The sequence below is a fragment of the Mastomys coucha genome, unplaced genomic scaffold (genome assembly GCF_008632895.1).
Source record: "Mastomys coucha isolate ucsf_1 unplaced genomic scaffold, UCSF_Mcou_1 pScaffold1, whole genome shotgun sequence".
Classification (NCBI taxonomy): domain Eukaryota; kingdom Metazoa; phylum Chordata; class Mammalia; order Rodentia; family Muridae; genus Mastomys; species Mastomys coucha.
Window position 1 is genome coordinate 24,267,253 of NW_022196891.1, and position 11,064 is coordinate 24,278,316.

Consider the following 11,064-nt stretch of genomic DNA (forward strand, 5'->3'; position numbering starts at 1 on the left):
ACAAACCTTGAGGAAGCCCTTCCCCCCACTTCCCCCCATGCTCTCTTTCCCCTCAAAACAAAAACTCCAAATTAAAGAGACTTTCACTTCTACTCTCATGCTTACTTTCCTGTACTTAATATTTCAGAACTAATTACATCAGCATTACTACTTTCATACACTCAAACATTTTTTAAATGCTGGGTTTTTAAATATATATATGTATGTATATATATATACATATACACACACATACATATATATACATACATATATACATACATATACATATATACACATACATACATACATATATATATACATATATACATATATATACACACACACACACACACATACCTATACATATGGGATATGATTATGTGCACATGAGTGCAGTGTGCATAGAGGCTAGAAAAAAAAGAGTCAGATCAGGTCCCCAGGAGCTGAAGTTAGGTGCTGGGAACTGAACTCAGGTCCTTGGAATAAGCAAACATGCGTATAACCACTTAGCCATCTCTCCAGCCATATTCCCATTAAAGAAGTTGTTCCTTCAACTCACTTACACATTTGCTTATGTAGGTTTCAAGTTGATAAGTTTGTGTGTCAAAGTTATATTCCAACCATCTCAAAAGATTTCTCAAAAGTCCAGTACAAAGAATTATTCTTGGCAGAGTCAGCTCATAGGAAAAAAAATGGCTAAATAATTATTAACTGGATTTTAAAATGGAAGAATCTAAGGACAATGAATTTTTTTAAAGATTTATTTATTATTATACATAAGTACACTGTAGCTGTCTTCAGACACACCAGGAGAGGGAGTCAGATCTCATTACAGATGGTTGTGAGCCACCATGTGGTTGCTGGGATTTGAACTCAGGACTTTGGAATAGCAGTCAGTGCTCTTAACAGCTGAGCCATCTCTCCAGCCCCAGAACAATGAATTTAAAAAACAAATACAAAAACAAAAACAAACAAAACAAAAACAAAAAAAACCTCTAAAGAAGTAAAGATGGAAGCTTAGGCCTAGACCAGTTTCAAGATCAGTAAATTTATAAAATCACTAGGAAGCTGGAGATGATCAAAAGTGACTATGGTGTTTGAATAAGAATGACCCCATTGGCCGGGCGGTGGTGGGCACGCCTTTAATCCCAGCACTCGGGAGGCAGAGGCAGGCGGATTTCTGAGTTCGAGGCCAGCCTGGTCTACAGAGTGAGTTCCAGGACAGCCAGAGCTACACAGAGAAACCCTGTCTTTTTTTTTTTTTTTAAAGATTTATTTATTGTTATATGTAAGTACACTGTCGCTGTCTTCAGACACCCCAGAAGAGGGCATCAGATCTCATTTTGGATGGTTGTGAGCCACCATGTGGTTGCTGGGATTTGAACTCAGGAACTTAGGAAGAGCAGTCAGTATTAACCGCTGAGCCATCTCTCTAGCCCGAGAAACCCTGTCTTAAAAAACCAGGGGAAAAAAAAAAAGCCCCATTGACTCATATATTTGAATGTTTAGTCACTAGGAGTGGAACTATTTGAATGGATTAGGATTGGAAGTGTGTCACTGGTGGTAGGCTTTGAGGTTTCAAAAGCCACACAAAGCACCCCCCTCCCTCTCTCTCTTTGCTTGTGGATCAGGGTGCATCTCTCAGCTATAGTATCAGTGCCATGCCTGTCTAATTTCAACCATGTTGATAATGACCTAAACCTCTGAAAAATGTAACCAACCTCCCAATTAAATGATTTCTTTTTTAAGTGTTGGTCATAGTGTCTATTCACAGCAATAGGACAATGACTAAGACAGTTACCAATAAAGGTATGCCAAGAGATAATAGGTAAGAAAAGCTTAAAAACCAGATAATTACAAGTAGAGATATAACTTCTATGGAAAGGGGTTGATAGCAAGTCTATATAATAATTTAAAATTTTCAAACCATGAGTTTGATGTTCTGAGGTAGCATTAAAATAATTTCAAGGGACTGAGAAGATGAGATGGTTCAGTAGGTAAAGCCTTGGCAATGCATGTCTGGGTACCTGAGTTTAAATCCCCAGATGGATATGTAGTATGAGCATCTTTAATCTCAATGCTCTTAGAAGCTCAAGGGTCAGCTAGCCTTGTATATGTAGCAGGAAACAAAAAACCCTGGCTGAAACAAGATGGAAGGCAAGGACAGACACATAACATTGTCCTCTGAAAATACATACACACACACACACACACACAAAAGGAAACCAAGGAAATAGCTTAATCAGGAGGGATGCATTACAGAAGACTAGAAGACTGGTTCTCATTTCCAATTCGTTTGCTTTCTCCATATTAAAACAGAACAGACTGCTTCTTAAAGCATATTTATATTTGAGAATGCCATCATGCTGGGAAGGGAAGGATTCCTAATTAGAAAATTAATGCTTGGATTTCATCTTCATGCTAATGTAGCTGACGAGTGTACTATAAGCGTGGGACTCTAAAATCATGTTGTATTTTGGAAATGTAAACAGCTTTAGCAAGAAGAGATGAACCCCTGGTGAATACCAAGCAGAGAGTTAGAACCAGATCAGCTGTTGGCACAGATGTGAGGAGACATAACTTTACATCTTTAGGGCTTCTACAGCAGGTAAATTTGCTTGGCTTCATATATAAAGGCTTGGCTTCATATATAAGTCTAAAAATAGACGGCCTTCGAAACTGTGGGGTGTGTGTGTGTGTGTGTTAGGCATCATGTGTTCTGTTCTATCACTCTCCACCTTATTCCTTTTAAGATGATCTCTCACTTAATCTGGAGCTAGGCTGTCAGCTAGCAACATTCTTCCTTCTTTGTCCCTCACAGCACTGGGATTATACTGGGAATTTGAACTCAGTTCCCCATGATTAGACAACAAGCATTTTCTGAACTTTCTCTCTAACCATCAGATATACATACATGCCGTGGACCGGGATTTCTTACGGGGTTCCTTGTTCCGCAGGACTAGGGGTTCTGGCCAGGTGGGCACGAGATTCGGCTTTGACAAACAGACTAGACACGAGTGGTGTAAGGTCTGAGTGTATTTCTTTAAAAATGACATGAGGCTTTTACAATCATTGTAAAAGAGAAATGAAAAATCTGGCAGCTCAACAGTTGAGGTACATCTGAGGCTATCTGAAACATACTGGGTCTAAAGCAGCAGCTATCTCCTCTGAACTGGTGCTGCATCCCCCGGGCCCAAGTGCTCTGGGCCCAGGGGACTGCGAGAGATACATGAATCTGAGTCTTAGCCCATCTAAGTTCTAGTGCTAGTCCTGCACGTGAGTCCAAGTCCTTCTTCCCCCAGTCCTAGTGCTAGACTGAAGTCATGTAGGCAAGCGACCCCCACACACTAAGGTCAGTAGGGTCTGGTAGCTAGGTGTGAAGCAGGAGGAAGAGGGGTGGAGCCCTGTTGAGGTATTCTTATGCTAATTCTCTGGTTCTTGCTGGAGGCAGGCAGAAGGGAATCCGGACCTAACACTTTCAGTTGCAAATCTAAGATAGCCTGCCTTTTGTTGACTAAGAATGAGAATTTCACCTGATCTTGTCCTGGGATAATTCTCTCATTCTGTAAGCTTTAATGCCCTACCCCCAATGCTGGAGGCTAATAGTTTGAATGGCTTAACGTTCCAAGCCAGGGTTTGACTAGGACATTGGAACATTGGTGAAGGTCAGAAAGCAATATCTAATTTTAACCATTTACAAATCATTTCTTGGGGTACCTTTATGCCTAATTATGAGGCCGTGTTGATGATTGGAGAGACTAATCTGGAACACGTCTGAGTTAGGGGATACCAGCAACTAGTCTGAAATCCAGGAGGCACAGATCTCCTTTTGGATTCTTATTGGATTTTATCCCCGATATTATGGATGTGACTGGAGTAGACGAGTGTGCGTAGCACATACATATACATACACATACATATACACGAGACAAGGTCTCTCTGTGTAGACCAGCCTGACCTCAAATGATCCATCTGCCTCTGCCTCCCTAATGCTAGGATTAAAGACATGCCACCCATGCCTAGGTCAGATTTTTACTATCAACTGAAGTATTTACAGATAGTGTATGTGTGTGTGTGTGTGGGGGGGTGTTTGGTAAATATATATTTTATATATACAAATACATAAGACATGTGATTTTTTTATACATGTGTGTAAATGGTATAATGTTTCTATCAGGTTAAACATTCTATTCAAACATATCTCTATGGTGAAACATCACAAATCATTTCTCCTGGCTTTTTAAAATATATAACACATTATTACTACAGTCATCACACAGTGTAACTGCATACCAGATCTCTTGGGGTTCTCTAGTTGGTGTGTTTGCTGTTGTTTTTGGAGACAGGGTCTCACTTTGTAGCCCAGGTTAGCTGGAATTTAGTATATGACCCAGGCTGCTTTTGAACTCCTGATCTGCTCAGCTCTGAAGTCAGGGATTACAGACATGCACCTCCAGTCGGCATACATCAGAACTTCCATTAGTCAATCTCTCTCTCTCTCTCTCTCTCTCTCTCTCCCCCCGTCTCTCCGTCTCTCTCTCCCCCACACACACAGACACACAGACACACACAATCATCTTGAACTATCAGAGTTCAAGATGAATAGACCATTGCAACCAGTGGAATCAACCTATTAAAGTCAGTGAACGATGAAAAGCTTGCTGTGACTGGAAGACACTGTGACTCATTTTGAGAGTTCTAGCAGAAAGGACACCACCACACTTCATTTGGGGAAACTCAAGAGAAATTAACAAAGGGATTGTTTACAAAGTTATGAGGAGTTACACCACCATTTAACCCAAAACATTTTTTTCCAACTCTATTTTCTCGAAGGCTACTTGTAATATGTCACTATAAGAAAGGTAGAACGTTTCATTTCATCTGAATATATCCATTTTATTGAATAAATACCTAATTTTTATATTTCAGTATTTGTATTTCATACTTGATTCCCTGAATTCATATTTAAAAGAGCCAGGGGTGATGGCACACACCTGTAATCCAAGCACTAGGAGGGCAGAGATGGGTGGGCCTAAGGATGTCAGATGTACATATTTAATGAACTCCAAACCAGTGAGAGACCCTGTCTCAAAAACCAAGATGGATGGCACCTGGGAGTGACAGTACAGGTTGTATTCTGGCCTCCATACTTGTACACAAGCACACTCGGAGGAGCAGGAGTAGACCTAGATTTGCAATTTTTAGAAGACCTAACAGTGACATCTGCTGGAACAAGAAGATAGCAAAACAGAAACTGACCCTTGAAATCTTTACAATTGTAGACTAGTTCTGTTTCTAGTAAATTAGGGAAAACTGTTGTTTTATTAAACTAGTATACATGGTAGGTAAGTTAAGGGTGTGGAAGGCTCTTTAATGTTTTCACATTTACAAGTAAAATGGTATTTTCTCAGGACCAAAGGAGCTGAAGGGTTTGCAGTCTCTTAGAACGAACAACAATATGAACTAACTAGTACCCTCAGAGCTCCCAGGGACTAAACCACCAACCAAGGAGTACACATGTTGGGACTGATTACTCTGGCAGCATGTGTATAGTAGAGGATTGCAAAATCGGTCATCAATGAGAGGAGAGGCCCTTGGCCCTGTGAAGGTTCTATGCCCCAGTGTAGGGGAATGCCAGGGCCAGTAAGTGGGAGAGGGTGGAGTGGCAAGCAGGAGGGGGAGGGAACAGGGGTTTGTTCTTGTTGTTTTTTTTTTGTTTTTTGGAGGGGAAACTGAGAAAGGAGAAATCATATGACATGTAAATAAAGAAAATATCTAATAAAAAATGGTATTTTCTCCTTTTAGGATAAAGTCATTCTAGGAACTGATTACCCTTTTCCACTGGGTGAGCAAGAGCCTGGGAAGCTAATAGAGTCCATGGCAGAATTTGACCCAGAAACAAAGGTACACACCTTGACCTCCAGTCTTCTTACTGAGCTTAGTACACGCTTCATTTCCTAAAACTATGACTCCATTTTCTGAAATAGCTAGACTTAATTAAAAGAAATGCTTTAATATCTTAAAATAAGCGCAGTAAAACTGGATGTATAAATCCTCTGTCCTCACAAGTGTGTGTACACATGCATATTCATACACGCGCACAATAAGTGTAAAAAAATCAACGATATCTAATAAGTGCTTTATCAAAGCAATCATGCTTTTAAATGGTTTCTCTCTGTGTCTCTCTGTGTCTCTCTTCAGGGTAAACTTACAGCTGACAATGCCTTGGCTTTTTTGGGTCTTGAGAGAAAACTATTTGAATGACAGAATTGACCACAAAAAAAAAAAAAAAAAATTCAAGAAGCTACGTCACTTCTGTCTTTGAACATGAGCCATACACACATCTATCTTGAATTATGTTACCCCCAAAATGGAATATCCCCTCAGGATGAAGCAAGAAGATCAGCAATTCAAGTCCCAGACCAGCCTGGGCTGCTTGAGGCTGTCTAAAACAAGGGTGGGGTAATATTTTCAATATTCTACCTTATTAATAACAAAATGTTTCATAAGGTCTTTATTCTGAAATGTAATATTCTGAGAAGCAGTACATTACTATATATGCAAGTCAAAATATTTAATTTTAAAGAGATCAAAAATTAATATATAATTAATGATTTAAGTAGAAAAAATCCAACACCAGCTTTATTCTAGAAGGCTCAGGGTCTCTATTTTGACCGGATATGGGAATTGTACCCAAATGATGTTTTCCAGTTGTAACCCTTTCTGGAAGCCTAGTCGTTCAATGGTAACGTTTTACCTTTGTAAAGTACACACAGGATATGCACAAGCTCAAGGGATCTAAAAGCCAGTTAAGAAAGCAAGGTAAATGCTTCTGGAATAAATGCTGACTTATCCAACACCAAATGATTTGCATATGTAGTAATGTACTACAAACTCATTTTACTCTCCCACAGTTGGGTACATCTTGTGACCTGAGTCTGGGAGTAAAAAGATGCTGGGCAGTGGTGGCGCACATCTTTGATCCCAGCACTTCAGAGGCAGAGGCAGGTGGATTTCTGAGTTCGAGGCCAGCCTAGTCTACAGAGTGAGTTGCAGGACAGCCAGAGCTGCATAGAGAAACCCTGTTTCGAAAAACCAAAAAAAAATTAAAAAATTAAAAAATAAAGTTGAACAAAGCAACACTTGGAATCGTGTGTTACCATTTTTCTCCTTCCCTTTACTCCTTTCCAAATATCCCCGATTGGAGCTCTGTACACATAACCTCCTTCTTACTTACTTCTGCCTTCCTGTGATAAAAAGACCACACGAGGATGAATGGACGGACATTCCAGTCCCTTACGTGGGGGGTCTGGGAGTGAAGACTCACTCATGGCACTGAGGAAGGGCGGCAGGGAGGGAAAGAATGCCTGCGGCCATTTCTCCTTTTTCCTTTTTTCAGTCTGGAACCCAGCTCAGATGCTGGTGTCACTCACATACAAGGAAGGCTGCCGTCACAGACACACCCAGAATAACCATCACAAGCCCATTCCTTGTCAACATGACACTCACACACATCTTCTTACACCATAAGATTCGATCCCTCCCCCACCCCCAGTGCCCCAAAGCTCTAGTACAGTTTCTCTCGAGAGTGGGCCAAACACTTAGCTATCTATCTATCTATCTATCTATTTATTTATACATTAGCTATTTATTTATTTATTAGCTCTGCTAATATCACATTATATAGTCCCAAGATACAATAACATAAACATTCCCAAAGAACCCAGGAAAGATCTACCCAAAGCAATATCGAAACCCACCAGGGCAAATATTAAATCCTGTAGCTATATGTCCAGCACCCAAAACTCATAGTGTTGTGCCCAATAGGCTTGAGTAACTTGGCCCTTTATGGTCATACCATTTGCGACCTACCCAGCCTCTCTCTTGGGCTAGCTCTATTTTGTTGATGCTTTCCTCGGGAGCTATCCCACCTTCCAGACATGGTCAACACTATGGAGTCTCCGCTGCATCCATGCTTCATGCACTGCCTTCCAAGGAGCTGCCTGCAGGGATGCCAACGATATTACACATTGTCTAACCTCCTAGACTTCCCTTCAAAATCTGCATGGAGGCTTCTGTTGTGAGAGCCTGTGTAAGAAAGCTGTGAGCTTACTGTGAACTATGGATGGGCAGAGTGCAGAACATTCTTACCACAAGGTAGCCTTCTAGAAGGAATCGTATAAACTACTGTGAGTAAAGGCGTGAGTAAGCAAGGATATGAAGGCAATGCTCTGGCATGTCCACATTATCAAACACCTGGAGGCCCGGGCTACCCCCACAGACTAGACTTTTTTTTTTTAATAAGGCAGTTTCAAGTATCCTAGCCTGACCTTGAACTGAGCTCGTGATGTAGCCAAGTGTGTCCTTGAGCTTCTGATTCCTGTTAAACCTGAAATGTTCAAGAAGACCGAATCCACGATTGTCCAGTTAAAGTAAGCTTTACTTAATACTGGCCAGGAAGCTGGCCACTGGCCAGGTCCATACTCACGATTTCCAGAGAACAGCAGGCAATTAGGTCAGTTAGATGCCTATAAAGGTCAAACCCAGGAGGCTAAGTACTTTCTGCCTTTGTCCAATCAAGAGCAAGCGTACTTCCTGCCTACTGTGATAAAGTACACCTTGTGCAGTTGGGGCAACCAACCTTGTTCACTGAACTGCAAACATGTGGTTTGTCATCTTACATGAACAACGGCCCCCAGCATTCCAGGAAGTCATCTGTCTGTGAGCAAGTGGGGCTTCCAGGTTAACTTTAGCCTTTAACCTGCTGCCCACCCTACCCCACTAGTGCTAGGATTATAGGCTTACCACCATTCACAGTTTGTTTTTGTGCAGTGCTGGAGACGGAACCCAGGACTTCAGGGCTTCCTCATTGCACTGTCTCCCAATAGAGCACCAGCACCCCACCCCATGGGTTGTTTTTAAGAGCTAAATTTCTTCAAACACCTTGCATTCTTTAAGTTTAAACATACTCCTTTTCTAAAGTAATTTGTTTAAATTACTTTTCAAACCATTCTTCAGTTCATTGCTCCCAGTCCTCCCTATAAAACTAGTTTAAAGCAGCCAGGAATGCCTTCTCCAGAGCTGGAATAATGGGCTGCCTTGAATTCTCCTGCTCAAGATTACCTAGTCTATTACCAATAAACCTAGCTTCCCATAGTCTTAGGGCATGGACAGGATGTAAGCAACAGAACACAAATGGCCTCTAGTCCAGTTCTTAATAGAAATCTTATTCCCATCTAAAGGCTCACTGGTTCTCAGCTCAAAGTTCTGTCTGCATAATCCTTGGGTTCTACAGCTAGCTTCTCTACATCTTCCTACAAATCAGCTCTTTTTAATTACAGTCAGCTATAATTCCACTCTCCCCCACACCAACTTTCTCTACCAGTTACTCTTCCACCACTGTAATCAAATACCATAGAAACAAGTTGAGACACAGGCTTCTTCCAGTTCAGTACCACAGATTTCAGCCCAGCATCACAGGTATGATATTGTGGGGAACAGTAGTTCATGCCACGGGGTCCAGAAAGCAGAGTGCACCTGTGGTAGAGGGTTTTCTTCTTTCCACTTGATGGGGTGGTTCCACTTGTACTCAGGAGGGGTCTCTCCCCAGGAAACTTCTCTCTGGAGAGGCATCACAGACACACCCAGACGGGTGTTGTACTAATCTACCAGGCTCCTCTTAATCTATCCAAGTGACAGTCAAGACCAACCATACAACCGTTTCATTATCACAAGTGGCCTGATTATTCAGGTGTTACAGTAGTGTTAAAGGTTCATTAAGAGAAATGGGATAGAATTTCTGGCCTAAATAGAGTCCTACAATCCCAACTGGGCTGGAATCAGAGCCCCTTCTGAACAGTGGGCTCATTTTGCATGCTAAAGGGATAGAAGAAATAATTACACCTTTAATGATAATGTGTACTTTTCTTTCCCAGACTCTCTGCCCTCTGCACAGTTGCCTAAGGACCACACAACCTCATTAACCCTATCTACTTTTCTAAGTTCTCAGTCAAAAAAGCATACACTTTTCCCTTTTCTTTTTGCTTCTAATAATTGCCAGATCCTAGATTCTAATACATGCTTATACGTACACGCACAGGCACGCACGCGCGCGCGCACACACACACACACACACACGCACACACACACACACACACACACACACTTCCTCCTCCTTTCTGTTAGCTAACAGCATGGCTTTTTCTTTCTCCTCTCCTTTCTTTTTCCTCTTCCTCCAGCTAGAGGCCAAGCTTTATAGCTTGCTGGCCCTGGGATTTTCTTCTTTCTTTTTAAACTCTAATAAAGCTGTCCTTGAACTTTGTTCTGAGCCTTTTAGTTTTTTATTAGTGATACTAAGAAGCCTGGAAAGGGATTGCAATTCCCCAGGTAACATGGAGCACCCCAGTGGAATACTCCAAAACTTCCAGCAACATAGTCAATGCTCATATTCATCTTGACAAGAACGCTTTTCCCATGCGCCAGAGAGGCAGGAATGTTCTAGACACTGGGGTCTAGCCATAAACTAAAGGGGTAAGATTTCTTTTCTGCAATTTGAGAAGAAAGAAACATTAAGGAGGAAGGAGAATATGGCATAAGAGGAGGAATAGGAGGAAGACAGAGGGAATGACTACTACTAGATACCTTCAAGACATTAAAGATGTGATGGCAACTAGGAGACAGATGGGGAGTAAAGTGTTCAGACCAGAGAAAGGCTCTCTAAAGAAGATTTTGAGACTAAATGAGATTGGCTGACCATGAAGAGACTTCCTGCATGGCAATTGTACAAAGGGTGAGATTGTAGCTGGAGAGTATGGACAAGCAAGCGTGGAAGGAGATGAAGCCAGAAATGTGGCCTGGTCAGTAGATTGTAGTGAAACATTTATATTGAATTTCACAGGAAGCTGTCACATTTTGTTTGTAGCAGATAAATATATATATATATATATATACATATATATGTGCATATATATATGTGTGTGTGTGTCTATGTACTTTCGAGACAGGGTTTCTCTGTATAGCCCTGGCTGTCCTGGAACTCACTCTGTAGACCAGGCTGGCCTTGAACTCAGAAATCCGCCTGCC

The 11,064-nt window shown here is 41.4% G+C and overlaps 1 protein-coding gene across 1 annotated transcript in view; it reads left to right on the top strand.

Annotated features, from left to right (window-relative positions):
- Nucleotides 1-7,064, top strand: part of Acmsd (aminocarboxymuconate semialdehyde decarboxylase) — a 38,053-nt gene extending 30,989 nt beyond the window's left edge. Inside the window, exons 9-10 of the mRNA XM_031381046.1 lie at nucleotides 5,788-5,886; nucleotides 6,184-7,064. Coding sequence (XP_031236906.1) covers nucleotides 5,788-5,886; nucleotides 6,184-6,246 — 162 coding nt within the window. The 3' untranslated portion in view covers nucleotides 6,247-7,064. The remainder of the gene's footprint in view (nucleotides 1-5,787; nucleotides 5,887-6,183) is intronic.
- The last annotated feature ends 4,000 nt before the right edge of the window (nucleotides 7,065-11,064 follow it).